At 40.7% G+C, this 21,304-nt stretch overlaps 2 protein-coding genes across 4 annotated transcripts; one reads left to right on the plus strand and one right to left on the minus strand.

Moving 5' to 3' along the window:
- Positions 1-10,914: 10,914 nt before the first annotated feature.
- On the plus strand, positions 10,915-15,130 carry LOC116250633 (pentatricopeptide repeat-containing protein At1g62260, mitochondrial). Its single transcript, XM_031624416.2, has one exon. It carries the CDS (start codon positions 11,089-11,091, stop codon positions 13,108-13,110), a length of 2,022 nt encoding a protein of 673 aa, XP_031480276.1. The 5' UTR covers positions 10,915-11,088; the 3' UTR covers positions 13,111-15,130.
- Positions 15,131-15,235: 105 nt separating this feature from the next.
- On the minus strand, positions 15,236-19,086 carry LOC116250632 (receptor-like protein kinase). 3 transcript variants are annotated; one of them, XM_031624415.2, is made up of 3 exons: positions 17,874-19,086; positions 15,972-16,751; positions 15,236-15,809 (listed from the first exon to the last, which is right to left on the minus strand). In XM_031624415.2, the coding sequence occupies exons 1-3, from the start codon at positions 18,940-18,942 to the stop codon at positions 15,478-15,480; spliced, it is 2,181 nt and encodes a 726-aa protein (XP_031480275.1). In that variant the 5' UTR covers positions 18,943-19,086; the 3' UTR covers positions 15,236-15,477. The 3 variants fall into 3 exon arrangements, with proteins under 3 accessions (XP_031480275.1, XP_031480274.1, XP_031480273.1); XM_031624414.2 differs by having other exon boundaries at positions 15,972-17,105; XM_031624413.2 differs by having other exon boundaries at positions 15,972-19,086.
- Positions 19,087-21,304: the final 2,218 nt, after the last annotated feature.

Raw genomic sequence — 21,304 nt, forward strand, 5'->3', positions numbered from 1 at the left:
CCCGAGCAAACTTATTGTCCGCTACAAAGAATGTTGCTTAGTCAAAAGGACGAGAAATTGGAAAGAACAGGGAATATCCTCCCAATTAGTCCAACCTAAAATCTGCTGGTGAATTGAACTTTTTCCTTGCATGCATCATCATGTTTCTAACTACAGTAAAAATGGGTTTTCCTTTTGGAAAGGTAGTTGTCCCACCTGCACCTGCAGAACTGCGGGGTAAGGCCCGATTGCTCTGCCATCCACTTGTCGGTTTCATAAAAGGAAAACCGACGTTCATATCACCAATAATGAATACGGTTCCGTTCCATTTTAACAGCAAGAACTTCTCTTTGCTTCGTCCTCAGCGCTCTGATGGAGATCCATGATGGGTACTGTGTTAATCCTTGCTTCTTAAAAACACGACAACCCCAATATATGTGTCAATTTTTTTTTTAACTCTCGACATAAGTACTTTGTGAACTAGTATATACGCATATATGTACACACAGATATACCTATATATATATATCGACCATCTAGGGGTTATATGGCCGGTTCCATATTTTCTGACTGGTTTTCACATGTCCAACCATATATTGGATGGGCGTACAACTCCCAAAAAAAAAACGAAAAAAAAAGAACCTGAGATTGTCTCAAGATATAGGCATATAGCTGTATACGTTGTATTTTGAATCACTTCCTCTAGGATCTTCCTCATGAAAAGCTCTTCTACCATGTGAGATCCACCAACCACGTTTTCCCGTTAATGAAAGACCTCCAATCACCTGGTCAGAGAGTTGAAATTAAGAAGCTCAAAAAGTTGGTTTGGGGAAGAATCTACTTTGGCGCATTGCCATTTATGAAAGCAAAGATATTTTCTTCTGAAACGAAGAGTCGTGGGCACATTCAAAACAGCTAACTCATATGTAGCAGCAACCTTTAATTTATCTTTGCCATCTTTGCCTCTCGATGGAAACCCAAATCCTTGATTCCGGCATTTAATGTGCCGGACTTGGCCGGAATCCAGTTTTCCCGACCTTTAGTTAACTCAACAGCCAAATTTGAATGCCAACATCAGTGTTGTCAATGTGACAATGTCAGTTTGAGTATCCGTATTGATTAAGTTGCTTACTGGCATGGCATTCCAGGAATGGGATGTCAAACGTCCTCTTGAGGTTGCAAATACTTCAGATCTGGTATGAGGGCAATTGCCGCTTTCCGCCCATGAAATAAAGCCTTCGGCTTCTCACTAGAAACATATTTACACTCCATAACTAAGTCGACCATTATTGGATCCTTAGATGGTGATGGGTGAAAGAATGGATACATATATATATCCTCACAACTGGAAGAGTGAAGCTGAATTTGAAAATTGAGAAAAACATTGACATGATTCCGCAGCAAACCTGCTGGAGGTAGCCTCCCACTTTTACTAACTAGAGAAACATAACGTTCAACTACAGGAAAGAAATAGCTAGCCAAAAAACCAATGGGCTCTCTAAAAAAAACAGTGAGCAGCCAACCCAAGAGAAACAAAAAATTAGTTGTGGGTCAACAGAGATAGAACGTCTGCAGCAGGATTGACAGGTGAGATGCGGAGTTGGCACAACATGTTCCTGAAATTAGTGAGAGAAGCCCAAAAGGGCCGTCAAGCACATCTCCAAGCAACCCTTCCACAGATTGTCTTTAGCCTTATATTTGACATGATTTAGGAAATCTATGGCTAACAAGAAAAATACAACCATCGGGAGAAATGGAAGTAAAGGAAAAAAGAGAACTCGTTCTAAAACTTGCCAGACGACCAAACTGCTTTAATAGAAATGATGCTGAAAGGAGAAAGACAGCTCGCATTTGTACTGGTTGTTGCCCTGAAAGATCTAACATTAACCAACCATTTCCACAACTTGGCAAATTTTATCCTCTTGAGGATCTTTTCCCAATCTAAGAACTTTGATGATTTGCATGGAGTTGCCACATAGTGTGTCAAACAGAGAAAATTGACCTAGCTAGCAGTTGGGCGCAAAGATTTCCTTCTCTTTTCTATCCGCTTTCATTGTCTGTGAATTTAGTAGTGAAAAAAAAAAAATCTGTTGATTGGAAAATCCCAGTTATTGCACTTGCAGGATGATTGCTGGCAGCAACAAGACGGTCATAAGATTCAAAAGGATAGAGTGTCCTAAGGAAGAGAGCAGAAGCCAAGATCTTAGAAGGGCTTTAGAACGAACTGCTCCTTCCAAAACCTGGCATTCTTGGAAACCCCCTTCTAAAAATACCTTTTGTAGACTGGTTGGGTCATGTAGGGACTGTTTGTTCGATACTGGCACGTGAGATGAGTTTTTACAATTACGGAAAGTTGTGCGACATCTTCGTGAAAAGAGGTGACCGATGACATGACATAGCGTGCGAGAGATTTTCACTAAAGCTGCCCATTTTTTTTATCATATTTCACGAATGGAACCTTATAGTGTTGATATTTTTTCTAATGTACCAGTACTTATGGCAACATCCGGTCCGGCGGGTAGGATCATAAAGACAATTGACCAGATAACCTTCATTAACTCTTTGGCAACTATGAAGAACCCTACTTTAAAAACTTCGTTCATTTACCTGGTTTAGTTATGTTGGGACAAGAAAAGCAAGATAGGTCTTCGGCCACCAAATAAGACAAACGCGACCTTTGTGGTGAGTGTTTTGGGGTCGATTGCTAGATCTACTGCAAAGTGGGTGGGACTGTAGAGAAGGGAGGAGGATCATCAGTTTCTCTGTTGGTGTTTGAATCCACCAGAGGTCTCACGTTTGCCCACCTGTCATGACAATAACACAATGAATTGAACCCTGCATATCTACGTCCATTTAAATACGTGGGACTAAATATATGGGTTTAAAACTTCTGGGCAATTAGTACTAGATATGGATTTGTTTTGTTTCACCTTTCATTTGTCCTATTTGATTGATTTTATGAAACTTTTGCTCCAAGCATTGAGAAATTAAGAGGTAAAAATTTTCTCGTGATGTTAAAGTTCCGCCTAATTTTAGGCGCTACTAAAGTCTTATAACGGTTCCCAATTTGAAATACTAAAGTTATGTGTTTGTCTGCAGCTCAAATTGTTCATGAAATTTCAACTAAAGTTCTAATTCTATAATAAAATTTTGTGCATTCGGACGAGCGAAAGTATCGTCCTTATGGAGCAAGACCGGAAGGAACACCATTCCGGTTGTTCCGAGGGGTTAAACTGCATGGACGTTAGCGATACACCATTTAATTTGGATGTCATGTCCTATCATCTTAAAATAGAAGATCTTCTATAGAGCCTGCAAGAATCAAACTACACTAAAAAGAATCTGGCTTTTTTAGTTTCTCAAATAAATAAGTTTACCCAATTAAAAATAAAAGCCCCTGCAGGCTTAACGATAAGGACAAAAACTAGCACTGCCTCTGCGATAGCGGTGGTTATGTACTGAAAAGGCTAGCAATGTCCTATAGGCTATGGAAGACGCGTACGTTAATTAGCCTTAAACTATGCCCAGGGTGGAAAAAAGAAGGCATTAGTATAGGGACAATGGCAGGACCACCCACCGGTTGGGGCTCTTCAGCCTGTCCCCTTTTCTTTCAGGCCCTCTTTCTTCTCTTACTTGTTATTTTCTAACTAATATTACCAATGTCATGTCCGTATCTGGCAGACATTAAGGCATGTTCCGACTGCAATTCACTAATTAATTTATTGAAGTAAGTTCAGACTCCAGTTATCTTCACCATTAAATGAGCCCAAGTGATTTGACTATGTATATATATTCATGACTTTCATAAGGTTGACATCCTAACTTCATTTTCTATTTTCTTTTCATTGAAATCGACTCGTTTGTTATATATGTGAACTGCTGATTTTGCTGTTCATACTTAAAATTCTATTTAGACAACGGGTTGAATTTCCACGTTTTTTCTTTTCGTGTTTTTTTGGGCATTTTGTATGATTTAATTTTTCAAGAAGTGGATATTTTGTGCCTTTTCTTAATTTTCCAGTTGTTTGTTTTTACTTCCTTGTACGCCGCTATGCGAATGATTCGTACCATTTTAATTGCTCTTTTTATTTTACAGATGGCAGGTGGCCCAAATTGTTCAAGACAGCGCAGGAAATGGTGGGTACACTTTGGGTAGTACTCACAATTCACTTGTATATGTTAAAAGCAATCCTATTATATACTTGCATCCTCACGCATTCTGCATCGTTCTGTAAAGCAAGGATCCGTAAATTTTCGTCCTCGTGTCTGAACAGTCCCACATGCACTTTCGTAAGTGGCGCCTGTTCATGTTTTAATGGACAAGTATACGTATAATTTCAAAACATTATAATGGTTTTACTTAACAAACTTAGGTTTAAAACGTTATTAGAAGCGTTGTGGCTGGTGTGGTCAACATGCGAGCAATTGCTTACAGGGATACGCAAAAAATACTTATTTTTATATTGATATCTTAAGACAATTTTTCTCGTTTACATGCTGACGTCTCTTAAAAAGTTTAATACAAGTACCATTTAGCCAGAAATTTCTAGCTCCACTTTTAAGTATTAAAAAAAGGTAGATAGTCCTCTGATCTTGCATTTGGTTGTGGATGCTGAACATCTCTTTTCCTTTTCTTATCTTTCCTCTCTCTCACTTATTTTCTATACACACAAGCGCATGCACACACACGTATACGCATGCACTAATGTAAGCTGACAGCTTTTATCTCATTTAAGGGCACGTTCAAACTCATGGTAGCAAGGATTATGCATTCTTTTTTCAGAAACTTGTTTTCTTTCTTTGCTGCCTTTAAGTAAAGGTTGCTCAGGGTTTGCTGATGAAAGATATTCTCAAGTACAGTGAGGAGTGAGCGGAGCCTTGGATTCTACTGCCAATTAAATGGTTAAAGGCAAAAGGTTTCCTGATTCAGTACCGGCAGGGAGTCCACAGAAATTAACCTGGTAGACAGCTAGCCAGCCCTTGACATCTACTTTCTGTAACAGCCTTGGACCATTAACCTTATTGGCCATGGCTCCGCAGTCTAGGACAAGTTTCAGATTCCCATTGATATCGAGGTGATCCCACCGAACGATTCAACCTCTAAATCTAATATTTTACCCGCAGAGTTTACAGCATCGGGCGTGAGAGGGGAAGCAGCTAAGGAATATTGGATCCCATCTGTTCCTGTAATCGCAGACTGTCTGATTTTATGTTGAGCAAGTACAGAAAAGACCGCTCATACTTCCCTTCTCCTTCTCTCTGGATTTTTCCCGTTGCTGGCCCCCTGTGCCTTCTTTTCCATTGATAAATAACTAGACAATTTTTTTTTTGAAAAAAAAATGCGTCCTTATATAGTACTTTAAAATCAATGAGCAATGGGCTTCTTGGTTCGTTCATTTATTTTTCTTGTTAGAACTGAAAATTGACTTGGGTAAAGCTGGATTTTAGGGTCCCTCATGTATTGTTTATCTCCTCGTACGACTTAGGAAAAGTGGGATCTGCGCAAAGAGAAAGGCAACGTCGACGTGGTCATGATGTGCTTGTGGAGACGGATGCTCCACGCAGCAATCAAATTTTTGTCCACACGATCTCCATTCAAGGAATTGCTTCACCATCATCTTAATCACAATCGATAGGTTAATTCAATCAACAAACCAAATATGTTAATGTGATTAAATTATAATCTCATGAAAAGTTTCTGTGCATCGATCGAGACACATTGTCGCAAGCTCAACTGCATGAAACCGCGTGGCTTCTTCCACTTTATCGCACAATTGAATGCGTAGAAGCAACGTCACTTCATGCTTTCGCTTGTCCAAGGAGTAGATATATGTCGATGGATCGCCTACCCAGTCATAATTTACACTGCATTGTTAAATAGTTTGAAAACCTTTTCGAAAGGGTGACAACCCGTCTCAAAATCTTTACTGCACAGTGCTGCCTGCAACTATGTGATGATCAAAAGTTCCAAAATCACGCCAACTTGCTTACCTGCATAACTTCAGGTGACTATATTTTCTGAGTAGTATATATATATATATATGTAAAGTTATTATGTTAAAAATTCTGAATTTGTGAATAGAGAGTTGGGAGTTCCCAATTCCTTGATCGTTTGTGTCATTCTTTCTTTGATTGATTTGTTATAGAAGGGTACTCTCGTACCGGTGCATGAGATTATTAAGTTCCGGCAATATCTGAAATTTTTGTATGAGGTGCTCTTTGAGAGCATTGGGGTATCGTCCATATCACTTCCAACACCGGATATACTTTCGGCGATGACATGTTTGCTTTTATTTCTCAAGGAATAAAATCTTGCGCATTATGAAGGGTTAGGGAGATCCGAGTGTGTGATGCATCCTTTCCTGTCTCATTTTGCGTAAGTGGAGGCAAAGACTGTCGCTGAGATAACCTGAAACGACATAAGGTTGATGCATGTCTGCCCAAGCTATACAGCCTTTCGCAGGTCCAAAAGATTGGGCCTCAAGTGAATCTTTTGATTTTTTTTTTTTTTTTCCAAGCACACGGCTCAGTTACGAATAAGTAAATATATAAAAATTGTGTTTTAGTTTTTTCACATTTTTTGTTGTTTCTTTATAACTTTTATCGTAGTTAGTCCGGAATCTCAAATAGGAGAGAACTTACAGTAAACAAACATTGGATTTTAGTACTAAGTCCAACATTTTTTTATTAAAACAAAACATGTTTAAAAGAGTCTTTATAACTATATTAAGAAGTTTATCTTGTGTTTAAAATAGTTTTTGAATAAAAGAAATTAAAGAGTCTTTTTTTTTTTAATGTGTGACATAAGTTTCTGGTTTTTTACTTTATGTATGTATATATGTGTTAAAGATTTGACAGGAGGAGGATGGTTGTAAACCTTGGTATGGAGACAAGGCGGCCTGCGGGGCCCCTCCTTATCTTTCGTTTTCATGTGAATATTACTCAACTGCCCTTGCTTAACGAGAAAGCTGGTGGGGTGCTCTTTGGTCATTTTGGAACAGAAGGGCATTTACGTCAACAAAGGTTTAGCGGACTAGGGGCCTACGCCCTACGACACCTCTGGTCAGAACAGAGCCAAGGCCTATTTCCGTCATTTTCTATCGCGAAGGGGTTTTCCCGGCAATAAACTGTTGACGGAAGGGTAGCCACGAGTTTTGCCACAGCCTATGCGCCAGAAGCCTAGCAAAGGCCACCAATGGGGATTAGACAACTCGGAAACGGGCAAAACGTGGGTCCCACAAGTCCGTTTTGTTTTATCTCATGGTTCGGGGAAGACAAAGAATCGATACTTACGGATCGGGTCAAAACAAGATCCAATACCATATACAAAACCACGGATCCAATATCATTAAGCAATCACAGCATGATGCGAACCTATTGGCCATCCCCTTTTTTTAATATGAAACAATAACACATCTATTTGTTTTATTGAAAAACTGACGCTGAGATTACTTGGTCAATATTTTGTGAAATTCAAATCCTTACCAGCATCAGTTTCTACACTGTCTCGGTCAATAATAGTAATGAGATCCACGTACCATATAAAAATATTCAAAATCAAATGACCATGTATTTCACACAAAGTACACATGAGCTCCAATTTCTTTCGTGAATAATGATGACCGTATATTGATGGATTAGTGCACTAGTTCTGCATTTATTCGAGTATATTTTGCTCACTTGGGCTTTCTCTTATACGTTATGTTTGAAAATAGGAGAATTATCGGACTCTTTCTTTTTAGGAGGTGGAACCCTTTAAATGTCTTTATTTAGTTTGCTCTTCTGTTCTTCTTCATCCATGATCCCAACCACCCAGGGAATCATCTGGCAATGGGATGATAAAAAGATCCAAGACTATGGATGGCCTCCAAATAGATGCAGTCAATTCTGACTCTATACAAGGCAAGTAAACCTAACCCTCTCTAAAGTAAAATTGCATGTTTTACTCATTGGGAGACACATTGACTCACTGACATAGTGGTGGAGCCAGAAAAATTGGTTGGTATAAGGAAAAATGTTTAAAGATACTCATTTAAAAAAAAAAAAAAAAAAAGTTAAAGAGACTGGTGTGGACAGTTGACCATGCGGCTCGGCCACTACTCACAGAGATGATAACCTATTAAAGAAAAAGCTAGTTGCTGGTGTTGGTATGGCTCTAAGGGCTAAGCAAAGGCCAAGGCCGTGGTTGACCTGACCTAGTGGAGTAAGAAAATGCGAATATTTATGATGGGTGGGTCTGCCTGGTCAATAAGAAGCAATGGACCCACGTCGTGCTACCTTAACCTTCCTAACCACCCAACAGGACCAGCTCATGAACCATGTGCCCCCACCCACCTAAATTCTTGCTATGTATTAAACATTTGACATCCATTGTTTCAATATTTATAAGATCTTTCTTTTTTCTTTTTTCCAAATGTCTCCTCTCAACTTTATATTTATAATGTTCCTTCCATACTGGACATATTTGGGTCATCTTCATGTGTCACCCTGTCCCACACCTTTAACTTAGTCCGTGCAGGCACATGTGTTCCGTCCCACAAATCAAACACTCTTTAGGGTGTGTTTGTTGCTTGTCATGTCCTAAGTGGCCCCACAACAATAATATTCCTAATATAGTAAAAGAATAAATTATTATGGTTAATCTTGAGGTGGAAGATGTTCTTTCCAGCTGCTGCCTTTTTCAGGAGTTCACTTGATTGGTTAGTTGAGGTGCACTTCTTTTTCTAAAGTGAACCATGGCATCGTCACCTTTGGTTGATCTGGGACCTCACAACCCCACAGCACAGCACACTGAAAAAAAAAAAAAAAAGATGATGAAGACGAAGAAGCAGATTTGTCTTTCTAATCCAAGTAGCCAGTGTTCTCAGTTCAAAATGCCAACATTGGTCACCATATTTGGAGAAAATCAAACATCAAGGCATTCAGATTTCACCAAGTGTTCATACTGGCCAAGATTTTATTCTATGGCCGATCTGAGGATTTTTGTCCGCGATATAGATGCTCATCTCTAGACATCATCGCCATTGGAATCAACCTCAACGGTAAGAATCCAATGCGTGTCACTCTCAACTCTCTCAAAAGTGTTCCAAGCACTATTTTAGGAGTTGTTGTTCGACAGAATGAATAATCTGTTCGTGTCTGATAAATCTATTCTAAAGATTGGAGCAGATTCATGGCATACTAGTTCTACCGTTTCAAGAATCTACCTCAATCTTTAGTGTAGAGTTATTGTACATTTGCATACGTATACGCTGCCAAACTATCCCTCGGTGTCTGATACTAGAAAAAATTAACTGTATGTATGGAGATCATTTCAATGCTATGAACTTCAAAATGAAATCGCTTATATAGTTTTCGAAGAAAACAAAACTGTCCCAGAAAATACGGGGTTCGTATATCTCACAAGCTAATCAAACCCGATCTCGCGGTTAGGAAGAAATGTCTTCCTTATTTCACAAAAATTGCGTGTTGCTCTGCAAGATCATGTTGAAACTAGGGCCAGTCTTGCTTTTCCCTTTTTTGTGATCACAAGGAAAGGAAGGTTAACTTTTACGCTTAGTTTCTTGTGGAGTATTTTATAAAATTTGAATTCTCTATTCAATATGGAAGCTTTGCGTACTCTATTTGTTGGAAAAACAGGCGTGTTTGAAGATTTTGAGATCGTCCAAACCTCGACGTTACTTTGGCAAATAATACTGACAAATTTTGGCTATCAGCCGCTAGACTAGAGGGTGTTCGATGGTTTGGAATTTTAATGACAATTTCAAAATCATAATTCCACTTCAAACTAAAATGGAATCAAAATTTTAGGTTTCAATTTCTTAATTTCAGAAACAAAATACCACGTTTGCCAACCATGCATCGAGCCATCTCGCTTGCTTGATGGGCAAAACTGTGTCGATAATATTAAATTTATATTTCACATCAATAATGGCTGACCAATTGAACCGTAGCTTTCTTCGCTAAGATAGCTTTGGCCTTCCCACAAAAAATTGTGGAGTCATTATTTTTATCCTTCCGACGACATATAAAAAGTGCTCTTCTCAACGTGTCTACGATTTGTATATTAGCATTCTTTCTTTATTATTAAACAAGCCCCTAGAGAGCTAGAACGAGTAACATGTCTCAATGTGGAAAAAGCAAGTGCACTTTAATTTTTTAAAAAAAAGTATCAATAGGCAGGAGCCTATTATTTGTCTTGGGGCGTGATGTTTTAAATAATTAAAAAAAAAAAACTGAAAATTAGGTGGTTCTGATCTTTTAGAGGTTTAATATGTAACTAAGAAACGCACTGGATACTGACAATGTCGTTCTTATCGTCTCCTTTTAGATAAGGCACTTATTCTCCAACATGATCCCAACTTTTTAAAGTTGTGAACAAACCGATGTGATTTTCTAATGCACCCAAGATGCGTGGAGCATTCACGTTCATAAAATTCTCTCATTTTAAAATATATGGATCACCCTCTTTTCTAGATTTGAAATTTATGAATTTGAGGCATAATGAAAATCTTAAATTAATCATGGTTCTCAAATCATGATTTTGTAAGAAACAATGGAGGCCCTTCTTAAATCAAATCCTCAAGTCTAAGATCCGGTATAATCAAATGCCTCCCAAATCTTTAGATTCTGGGAATTTGATGAAAGTTCTAAACTTGAGACCTCTGGATCTTAAATCTATGAATCTAATGTGGCATGGCTTTATGACCAGAAGTATATACAATCAATGCTTTGTCAAATTAAAGATGCTTGTGGTGTATCAGACAAACCCACATTTTGAACTACCAAGTGAATGTGTTGAACTAGTGAATCGAGCATGAACATATTGTGGCATTCAAACTTAAGCATATCATCTTAGTTTTGTCTTAATCACACCAAAATCCATCGGAAAGAGATCCGATATGTTCTCAAGCACTCATCAAACACGTTGTTTTTTTGGGGTTCGGTTGTCTCGGTTTGCAAACCGACGGCGCTTGGAGGACAGCCATTACGAGCACTTTGTGCAAAAGTAGTAGCGTCATTACGGTCCATCTCTAGGATGGACGGTTGTCGAGATGGCTGTTCGGCCATTGGCGAAGTCGCAGCTCTTGCCGCCGATTGCTCTTCATCATGAAGGCAGTTGCTCGCTTCTGCACCCTCTCTATCGATCGAGATGTCGTCTTCTGGAACAAGAGCATTTCGAGTCTCGTCCGAAAGGGCCTACTCCGCGAAGCCCACAGAGTGTTCGACGAAATGCCCCAGCGAACTGTCGTCTCCTGGAATGCCATCATAACTGGCTACGTCCGGAACAATGATCTAAAGCAAGCTCGCAAACTGTTCGATGAAATGCCTCAAAAGGACGTGGTCTCTTGGAACTTGATCCTGTCCGCGTATATTAGAGTCGGGAAGATAGACGAGGGGAGGCGGTTTTTCGATGGGATTACGGCGAAGGATGCAGTGTCTTGGAATACTATGATCGGTGGGTATACGAAAGTTTTGAGAATATCGGATGCACACAGCCTGTTCGAAAAGACGCCTATGAGGAACGTGGTATCGTGGAACACCATGATCACTGGATACGTCGGTTGCGGAGATTTACGTTCGGCAAAGGAACTGTTTGAGAGGATGCCCGCGAGGGATTTAGCGTCGTGGAATGCGATGGTTGTGGGTCTTGTGCAGAACGGGGAGTTGGATGAGGCCGCTAGGTTGCTGGAGAAAATGGGGAAAGGGGATGTTGATGCGTATAACAGTTTGATTGCTGGCTATGGGCAGAACAGGAGAGTGGAAGATGCTCGTCGCTTGTTTGATAAGATTCCTCGCGAAGGCTGCTGTAGACAAAATGAGCCTGGTGTTGATGACGGGATTAAGAAATTTGAGAGAAATGTGGTTTCCTGGAATACCATGATCATGTGTTATGTTAAGGACGGAAACTTGCCTGCTGCACAACAGTTGTTCGATGAAATGCCTGTCCGCGATATTGTGTCATGGAATACACTAATCAGTGGTTATGTACATGCATCCGCGATTGATAAGGCATTGTTTCTGTTCAGTAAAGTTCCTGGGCCGGATGTGGAGACGTGGAACTCCATTATCTCCGGACTGGCTCAGAACAGGAGATTGGAGGACGCTCGCTCTTTCTTTAACAGTGCACCGCGGAAGAACTTGGTTTCGTGGAATGCAATAATATCTGGTTGTGAACAGAATGACGACTACCATGGAGCACTCGATCTCTTCCTCAAGATGCAGGAATGCTGTCTGAAACCTGATAAACACACACTGTCATGTGTTCTCAGTGCGTGTGCTGGACTAGTGGCTTTGCATCAGGGAAAGCAGATACATCAGTACCTCACAAAATCATGGGTCTGCGACACACCTTTGAAGAACTCTCTTATAACAATGTATTCTAAATGTGGAGAGATTACTGACGCTAGAAAAGTATTTGATGACGTGCAATTTAGAGATTTGATTTCTTGGAATGCATTAATCGGAGGATATGCACATAATGGTTGTGCAGAGGAAGCCCTGCTGATGTTTAGCAAGATGAAAATGTTGAAAGTGGCACCCAGTCATATTACGTTCCTTTCTGTGTTATCAGCATGTGGCCATGCAGGCTTAGTGGAGGAAGGCAGGAGACATTTCTGTTCCATGACTGAAGATTTTCATATCATTCCAAGGATGGAGCATTTTGCCTCCATGGTTGATATCTTCGGCAGAAGTGGGCTTATACAAGAGGCAGTCGAACTCATAAATGAAATGCCAGTTTTACCAGACAGGTCTGTCTGGGGATCTTTGCTTTCTGCTGCCAAAATTCATGCCAATCTAGAAGTCGCTGCCTTGGCAGCTCAGGCTTTAATTAAGCTTGAGCCAGAAAGCTCCATGTCATATGTTGTCTTATCCAATATGTATGCCAATGCAGGAAAATGGAATGCTGCACTAGAAGTAAGAAAGTTGATGGAAAAAAATGGTGTCAAAAAGGAACCCGGGTACAGCCATATTGAGTTGCTAAACACGGTTCATGCCTTTGTTGCAGGAGACAGAACGCATCCCATGGCTCAAAAAATATATGAAGTGACCGAATGCTTCAGTCTGCATGTCAATGATTTTGTTTTTGGATATGAAACTTCAGATTCTCTTGTGATTGACAAAGGGTGAAATATTGTGGTCTAGGATGATAGAATTTTGGTGATATAATATTCCTCAACTTGATTGACCTTGTGGTCTGGGTTTCAGTCTTCCGATTCAGGTATCACAGGCACCGGTTTCATTAGCGGATGTGGATCCAATGATTCCAATCTGAAAAGGGAAGGAAAATTTCAGCAAAATGTCACTGCACTTAATTAAATCAAAGAACTAATAGTGCAATGACCAGCTGTCGGCCGATGTGTAAGACCTGCATGTCTGAGACTTGCACACATGCATATGCTAAAGTCCAGCAACATGAGCGACCTCACTGCATAATTATCAGCAAGTCTCACTTCTTTTTATGCAACTGAAGTGAGTTGGGAACTTTCATGCTGATTTCTTCAGGAAAACTAGCTTGTGGTGACTTATACTGATGCTGGTAAATGTACTACAGTTAACATGGGAAACACCGCAGCATTTGCTAAGCTGGTAGTAAGGATCAAGAAAAAGAGCATGAGATGGCTTTCATAAGTTAACCATAACGAACAGCTTTTCATGGGGATCTCACATACAGCAATAAAAGAAACAGCCTGGCCTGCAAAGATGAGTTCATTTTGCATGTGATAGTGGTGGTCCTGAGCCCCTCGTCTCCCGAAGCAGCAACAACGCCTGGGCCTTCCCCTTACCCGGGCTGTGACTGATCAGTGTTTTCTTCATGATCTGCCACGGTCATATGGCTGTTGGAGCATAGTATCAAGATAGATGCATCCAGCAAGTTGGCTTCATCTTCTGCTTCACCTCTTCCAACTCTGTCTTCACGCACATTAAGCAGGGAGAATAGATCGGCTGCATATTTAGTGGCAGCGTCTTTATTCCTATGGCGAAACTAAAACGAATGAGAAGGAAAATTGAGAAAGGCAACTAAGAGCTTTGATCTTGCATTTTGTTACGGTGAGTATCTGAATGCAATTGGTTTACAGCTTGCTTGAGGAATTGTAGGAGTCTCGGTCAAACGATCTGGGCATGGGAAACTTCTTGGGGATGATTCCTCCTTACAACCGTAGCCCCAACTGCAGCTCTAGTACAAGGCTCAGGCGGTGAATTTTGTCATGGAAAGGTAACTGAGAATCCTCTCAGTCTAAAAGTAACAGAAGGAGAGGGCTGATGGAGACGCTAAGCCACTTTTTCAACTTTCGAGTCCTGCTGATTATTCGAGTTACGGCAAGCCCATGTTTTGTTGGAGAACTCGCCCTCCGATGTGAATCTTCACCATCAGAATAAATACTCCGAGTCATCACAGTGCTTCAGCACAAGTCGCCCGACTCACCTCTTCTACGCAACAATAAACAGGTTTTTGCATTTATATACATCTTTTCTAGTGTCAATTATGCCGCCATTTGAAAGTATGGAAGAACCAGATTTGGCAAACGTTCAAATGGATCACATTTTTCTGTCTCAAAAAAGTTAGTATGAATTGCTGATGTTCCACCCTAAGCTTTTGCATCTAACTCATTCTGCTATATCTGGGTCCAGTTTTTTTCCCTCCTCTCTTCAGGGTATTAACGCACAGCAATAAACGAAGTACAGATTCTGCAACAAGCAGTCTCTTTTCATGTAAATGTCAGTCTTCAAGAGCTCATGAACTTTAAATCACACTGTTAAAATTGCCACGTATACACTTCATTTTATTTGGAAAAAACATGAACCGACCACGTTTATCAACGCGAGCAAACGGAAGGTAGTCAATAATCCAATGATCTCCGAGCTTCTTATATCGCTAAGTCTTTCATGTCGGTCCCTTTTCTTCAATATTATGCACCCTTGACTTGCGAACTCGGCATTTCTCGACCGTGAACCCGAGGTCTTCTGCATGGCTAAAAGACGTGAGAGGCATCATATCAGCTTTGATCAGGGATAGAATGTTGTATTTGGACCTTTCCAGCTGCTGCAAATATCATGAATTGGTAATGAACTCATCGGAGACATAAAAATCTTGTGCATGCCTGGTGTATCATTTTAATTTTTGTTCCACTATTGTCTCAACACGACCAAAAGGAGGATATGTTTAAAAATTTAAAGTAATAATTAGTATTTCTTATATTCAGCAATAAATTAAATTTGCAGTAGCCACAAGAAAGGGAAATACAGCAACCTGTAAGCGGCCATCCTGCGTTGAATGTGGGTTAAAATATCGATATTGTGTTATCACAGTGAAATTTAAAATCTCATAAAGAAAAAATGGGAAAAATGTTGGAAAAAGCTCCTCATGAGATACTCAAAGCCTTCAAAGGCTGTGTGCTAAGTAGGACGTACAGATATGCTTAGAAAACATGGTACACCAAATTTCTGTTTTCACCACAACTTTTGAAATAAAAAGGCTTGACAGTACCCATCGTTTTACTCAAGCTTAGTAGCTTTTATGTCGAGCACTCTTTTCACCACGCCCCTCATCGTAGGTCTTCCACTTGGATCTTTCGCAGTGCATCGCATAGCAATCAACAACACTTTGCTTACCTCCTCTTTGATCGAGGAGTCCAGGAATTCTGCTGTGAGACATGGATCAATGACTTTATTGCTGCTGATTAGAGTAGCATTAACCCAGCCGACAATGTCCATCTCCTCACCAAAAGAAGGATCTAGCGCCTTCTTCCTAGTTAGCAGTTCAAGGAGGAGAACTCCATAGCTATACACATCAGATTCTTTGCTCTTCAAAGTTGAAAATGCCATCTCTGCTTGGATAATGAACAGAAAATGAGGTAAGTTAACCACTTGACTTATAGAGGTTGACTAACGTAGCATTAACTTTGAGTGAGCAACATCCTTTATTAAATTAGATTGGATGTTTGTGAAGATTCTGTATATCTCGGAACTGTAATGGAGAATAACCATACCTGGTGCCATATACCCTGGGGTGCCCACTACGGAGCTGGAAGGAGGCCCTGTGGATGAGAGTTTCATGAGCTTTGCAATACCAAAATCTGATATATGGGGCTCCATTTCCGAATCTAATAGAACATTCTTCGGTTTGATGTCCCTGTGTATTATAGCAGGGTTGCAATCGTGGTGCAGATATGCCAAACCTTGTGCAATCCCTAGAGCAATTCTATATCTCACATTCCATTCTAAAAGTGGAGGTGGTCTGACTTCATGTAAAACATCGTGAAGACTTCCATTTTCCATGAAATCGTACAAGATCAATCCATGGCTATCTCTGAACCAAAAATTTTCCAGCTTTAACAAATTCCTGTGCTTTATGCTGCCAAGAGTTTGAATTTCTTTCATCATACTTTTGTTAGGTCCTTTACGACCTTTGAAATCAATCTTCTTCACTACATATGGTTTCCCCAGACCATGTTCCACTTTATAAATGGTGCCATGTGCTCCTCTTCCGATGATATATTGCTGGTTCAAGTTCCCAGTTGCTTCCATTACCCGGTTCAACATGGAAGACGGCCCTTCCTGTAATTGTAATTCTGCTACGTTGGAATGTGGATGGCTAAGAGGAAGCAACTTGACAACCGTCAATAAGAGTACAGAAAGAAAAATAGCCCCAAGAACTATCGCAACGACCATAACTCTAGTCGTTCTGTGATCTGATTTGGTGGCTTTGCAGCGAGCCAAGATGCCGTCGTCACAGATTATGTCGTCCTGAAGGCAAGGAATGCACAGTCCTGAATTGCCCAGAAAAGATGTAGGGGAAATGTTTAGAAACTTCACCCATGAATGTGGGATCGCACCAACGAAGTGATTATGAGAAACGTTCACTTGAAGTATCGACTGAAGACCAACCAATGGCGATAGGTTACCAGTCAGATTGTTGAGAGATATATCCAAACTTTGAAGTTTATACAGTTGGCCTAGCTGCAGCGGAATTTGACCAACTAGCCCATTGCAACTGATATTTAATCCAATATCCAGGCTCTGTATTTCTCCCAGTGAGGGAGGGATATCTCCCCCAAGCATGTTTCCTCCAAGTTGGAGTTCTAACAGCCTACCAAATGCAGATAAGAACTCAGGTATGCCACCTGTGAATCGGTTCTCTTGGAGCATCAGATATTGCATTTTATTTAAACCTGCTAGGCTAGATGGAATCAAACCACTCAAGCTATTAAAACCCAGGTCCAATAAGTATAGCTCCTTGCAGTTGGAGATCTGGACAGGTAGTTGACCACGCAGATTGTTGTGGGACAGAACAAGACGACGCAAATCCCGAAGGTTTCCTAGCTCTTGAGGAAGAATGCCATTGAGCTTATTGGAAGACAAGTTAATAGATGTGAGATTGGTACAGTAGCGGATGCTGGGAGGGATAAATCCCTCAATGAGATTTCCTGTTATGTCCATATAGGATAGGCCGCAATTCTTTGAGAATTCTGGAAGACTGCCACTTAAGTTGTTGTTACTAAGTATCATCCTTGTCAGACTAGTGCATTTCCCTACTTCAAGAGGTATACTACCATTGAAAAAGTTGTGTCCAAGATCTAGAATTTTTAGCTTCCTGTTCAAGCAAATGCTAGTTGGTATGAAACCAGTGAATTGATTGTTCGTCAAATCTATCGATTGTAAACTACTACTCGACCCAAAACTGGGCGGTAACGCTCCAGAAAGCCGATTATTAAACAAAGAAAGGTTCCTCAGCATCTTCGTCTCCGCCAATTCAGGAGGCACCTCCCCAGAAAGGTTGTTATTATAAAGAAAAAGAACTTCCAGGGTGGGAATTCTCAGGATTTCAGGTGGAATTCCACCATCGAGAGAATTAATGAACAATGAAAGTGTTCGTAAATTGGTTAACTTACCAATCTGAGAAGGAATCCTTCCACGGAGCTGGTTCTCATTTATCTGCAAATCAGTCAATGATGCACAGTTGCCGATCTCTGGAGGAATCGACCCCGACAACTGGTTCTTTGACAGGTAGAGCTGCGAGAGCTTCGTCAGGGAGCCGAAGGAAGCGGGAATAGAGCCGCTTAAACTGTTGTCTACCATGGCTAACGCCACGAGTTCACTGCAGTTTCCCAACTGCATTGGGATTTGACCACTGAAACTATTGAAGGACAATATTAATACATTCAAGCTTCCACACCCACCATCACCAATCTGAACTCTTCCACTGAACCTGTTCCGGTGAACATCAACATAACCAAGGCCACTGATTCTGTTCAACGTCGGGGGCAATGAACCAACCAGCTGGTTGTTGAACAGATAAAGTTCCGTCAGTTGGGTGCAATTGCCAATCGATTCGGGAAGGACACCGAAGAGGCAATTGTCACTCAACCAAGCAATTCTCAACGTCGTTAAGTTCCCCATACTGTCTGGAATTATGCCAGAGAAGTTGTTCTGGTTCAGGTAGAGCGTTTCCAGTAGCGGAAGCTGAAACAGAGTCCTCGGAAGGCCATTGTTCAAGAAGTTCCCGTAGAGTGACAGGGAGCTCAGTCTTTTCAACCTTCCAAAGCTCTCAGGAATTGGGCCACTGAGGAAGTTCATTGACAGGTCTAGGTACACCAGCTCTGTACAGTTACCAAGCGTCGCCGGGATTTCTCCAGATAGGTTGTTTCCGGCGAGGTCGACCTTCTGGAGATGGGCCAAGAGCCCTATCTCAGATACCAACTTGCCAGAAACACCAACTTGGCTCATATTGATGCTTACCACCCTGTGTAGGCGATTGCAAAGAACACCTCTCCACATGCAAGGAGTAGCATCCGAAACATTCCAGGTTCCGCTTACTTGTTCAGGAAGAACCCATCCTTTAGAGAGAGAGAGCAGCACAAGTCCATCACGACTTAGACACGAAGCCAGACGAAAGGATGATACTGCGACGACGAGGATGACAATGGTGGCACGTATTGCAATTCCGTGTTCTCCTTTCATCCTCAAGGCAACACCTCAAGATTTGTTCCTCCAGCAGAAGCCCAAGAATTCGGCCATGATGAACTGTGAAGGACACATTAGCCTTTACTCCAAATCCATCATTTCTTTTACAAGGACCACTGAAACGCGGAGAGCGAAGTTTAGAGGAGAAAGAGGAAGGAAGCAGGCGCCATTCAATTAAAAGGACAGCAGAAATAGAGTCGGGCAGACGCGTGCATTTATTTGGAGATTGCGTTGGACTCCACGGAGTCTGATCAGGACAGCAATGCAGCCATATCCGCTCAATGTTTTTCAGCTAAACTGCAACTCCAAAACCTATTAAATCTTATTTAAAACAGATGCAGTTTACATACCGAATACTTTCCCTCTCCTTTAATATAAGGATATAATTTTGTGTTTCGAGTCCGCTTTGTCATAATTATAAGTTATAATAATGGGCTCGCACCTATAATTTGATGTCAGCTTAGAGTTCTTACTGGCAATTGTCAGATAAGGATCTAGTTCTACCGTTGAAGGCTCAGGTAGCTAAGTGAGACGGCAATGGCGTCGTTGTTTCTAATAAGAGGAAATAAAAAGCAAAATGGAAAAGTACAAATTTCACCTCACATTTTAACCTTAGCCAACAAAACTTTGAATTTTATGATAAACTTCATAAACACATACTTCAAAATCTGTTGCCAACCCAAAAGCAGACTAGAAAAGAAGACTCCCCTGGTCTTAAATATTTCATGTCATTCTCCTATAGAAGCTTTTATTAGCGGCTGCAAAGCCATTTTGCAGAGAAATAGTTTGGCACGAACCCAACTTTCTTAGACATACCAATTAGCCATTTGTTTAGTGCTGAGACGGTGCGCTTAGCTTCTCCAACACAATGCATGCTCCGAGCCACCAACCAAAGCTTACTGACAACACGACACTGGGAATGGCATCACTTGTGAGCAGAATCTAGGTGCAGCTTCACCCACTTGTGTTGCTGCCACCTTACATGGAGTAGGACACGCCCACTGTTAAGTATCCGTCAATTATTTGCTGAAGGTCTTCTTCGCTATCAAGACTGGTATCCTAATGCAACTACTGATCGAAGGCAATCAGATGACATTAATCGTATTTGGAATATAATTGTCTTTCCGGTCTCGTCCAAATCTTAACTGCGCTTGAATTCTTATTAGTCAATTAAAATGGAAGAGAATTTGAATGTGAAGGTGGGAGGTCTGTTAGGTAACGCTTTCCAGTGAGCAGGGATTAATGCTACTATGTAAGCGAGAGCCAAAGCTTTCCCCCCTTGTCCTTGACCCTAAGGTCTTGAACTATGTCAGTATCAGGCAGTCAGATTTCACTTGTTTCAACTTGCACCTAGAAACCTACCTCCATTTTTGTATACAAAAGCATAGCATTATGTATGTCAAACTGAAGAAGCGTAACATAAAACATGTCCCTAGTCCATCCATTTAAGCTAATGCTCTGCGGGCGTATTAGACGATGCTTCCAACAATGTAACAACAAAAGGAAATAGCAGGAAGATTCTTCATAGGTGGATTTTTTAAGCCAAGGCAAATCTTCACAAAGGCGCTCTCTTCATTAAATACCAAGAGAGAAGCACCGACTCCATGACATTAAGGAAGGCCTTCATGGGCGCCTGCCATCGTCGTCATTACACTTCATACTCTGATGAAGGAGGGACTCCACCTGCCAAAACATGGCCCACGAGGCACCAAGTAACATGCATTTCGGGCAGAACGGCATTATTCAACTTGCTTCTCTTTGTCAGTCCTGCGGCCGGGTCATTTCATCTATATCTGAAAGAATAAATGACAGTTACCATGGGCTGTTTGTACCCTGCTTGCTTAACCCGAAAACAAAAGCAAATCGAAGGAATAATTAATAGAATTAAATCACTCCTGACAGTAGCTAATCTTAGAAACTAGTTAATTAATCAATAGGCCATTGACGGTGTTTTCTTTCTTAAATTGATATATGTATCCACAAAAAAAAATGACGGAAATTGGTATTAGCAGACAAGATGAACCTCTACCCAATTGGACTGCCACCTGCCTTTGCGTATCAAAGCAACTAAATAAGCACCATCTTTCAGAAGCATGGAGCTTTTCGCTGACGTTATTTAATTAAACAGACTGACACTGCTACTGATTAATCAAGGCAAGCGGGATGCGGATTGCATCACAATATTTTTTTGGTACATCAATATTTGGCCACTGCATTTCCCACTTTTTGAAACATTTGACAACCTTTAAGTATTAATTATTACTCCAATACAATAAAATATCTGAATATGAGAAGTGGTAGGCAGTCAAAAGCCAAAATGGTGGCTGTGACTGTTTGAAGCTAATACCATATTTACAAA

Source organism: Nymphaea colorata, chromosome 3 (genome assembly GCF_008831285.2).
Source record: "Nymphaea colorata isolate Beijing-Zhang1983 chromosome 3, ASM883128v2, whole genome shotgun sequence".
Classification (NCBI taxonomy): Eukaryota; Viridiplantae; Streptophyta; class Magnoliopsida; order Nymphaeales; family Nymphaeaceae; genus Nymphaea; species Nymphaea colorata.

Excerpts from the sequence above, each read along its gene's own strand:
- LOC116250633 (XM_031624416.2), top strand. The coding sequence starts at position 11,089 with ATGAAGGCAGTTGCTCGCTTCTGCACCCTCTCTATCGATCGAGATGTC.
- LOC116250632 (XM_031624413.2), bottom strand. The coding sequence starts at position 18,942 with ATGAAAGGAGAACACGGAATTGCAATACGTGCCACCATTGTCATCCTC. Across the intron at positions 15,810-15,971 it reads CCCAGGGTATATGGCACCAG|AGATGGCATTTTCAACTTTG; the intron begins GTATGGTTATTC and ends TTATCCAAGCAG.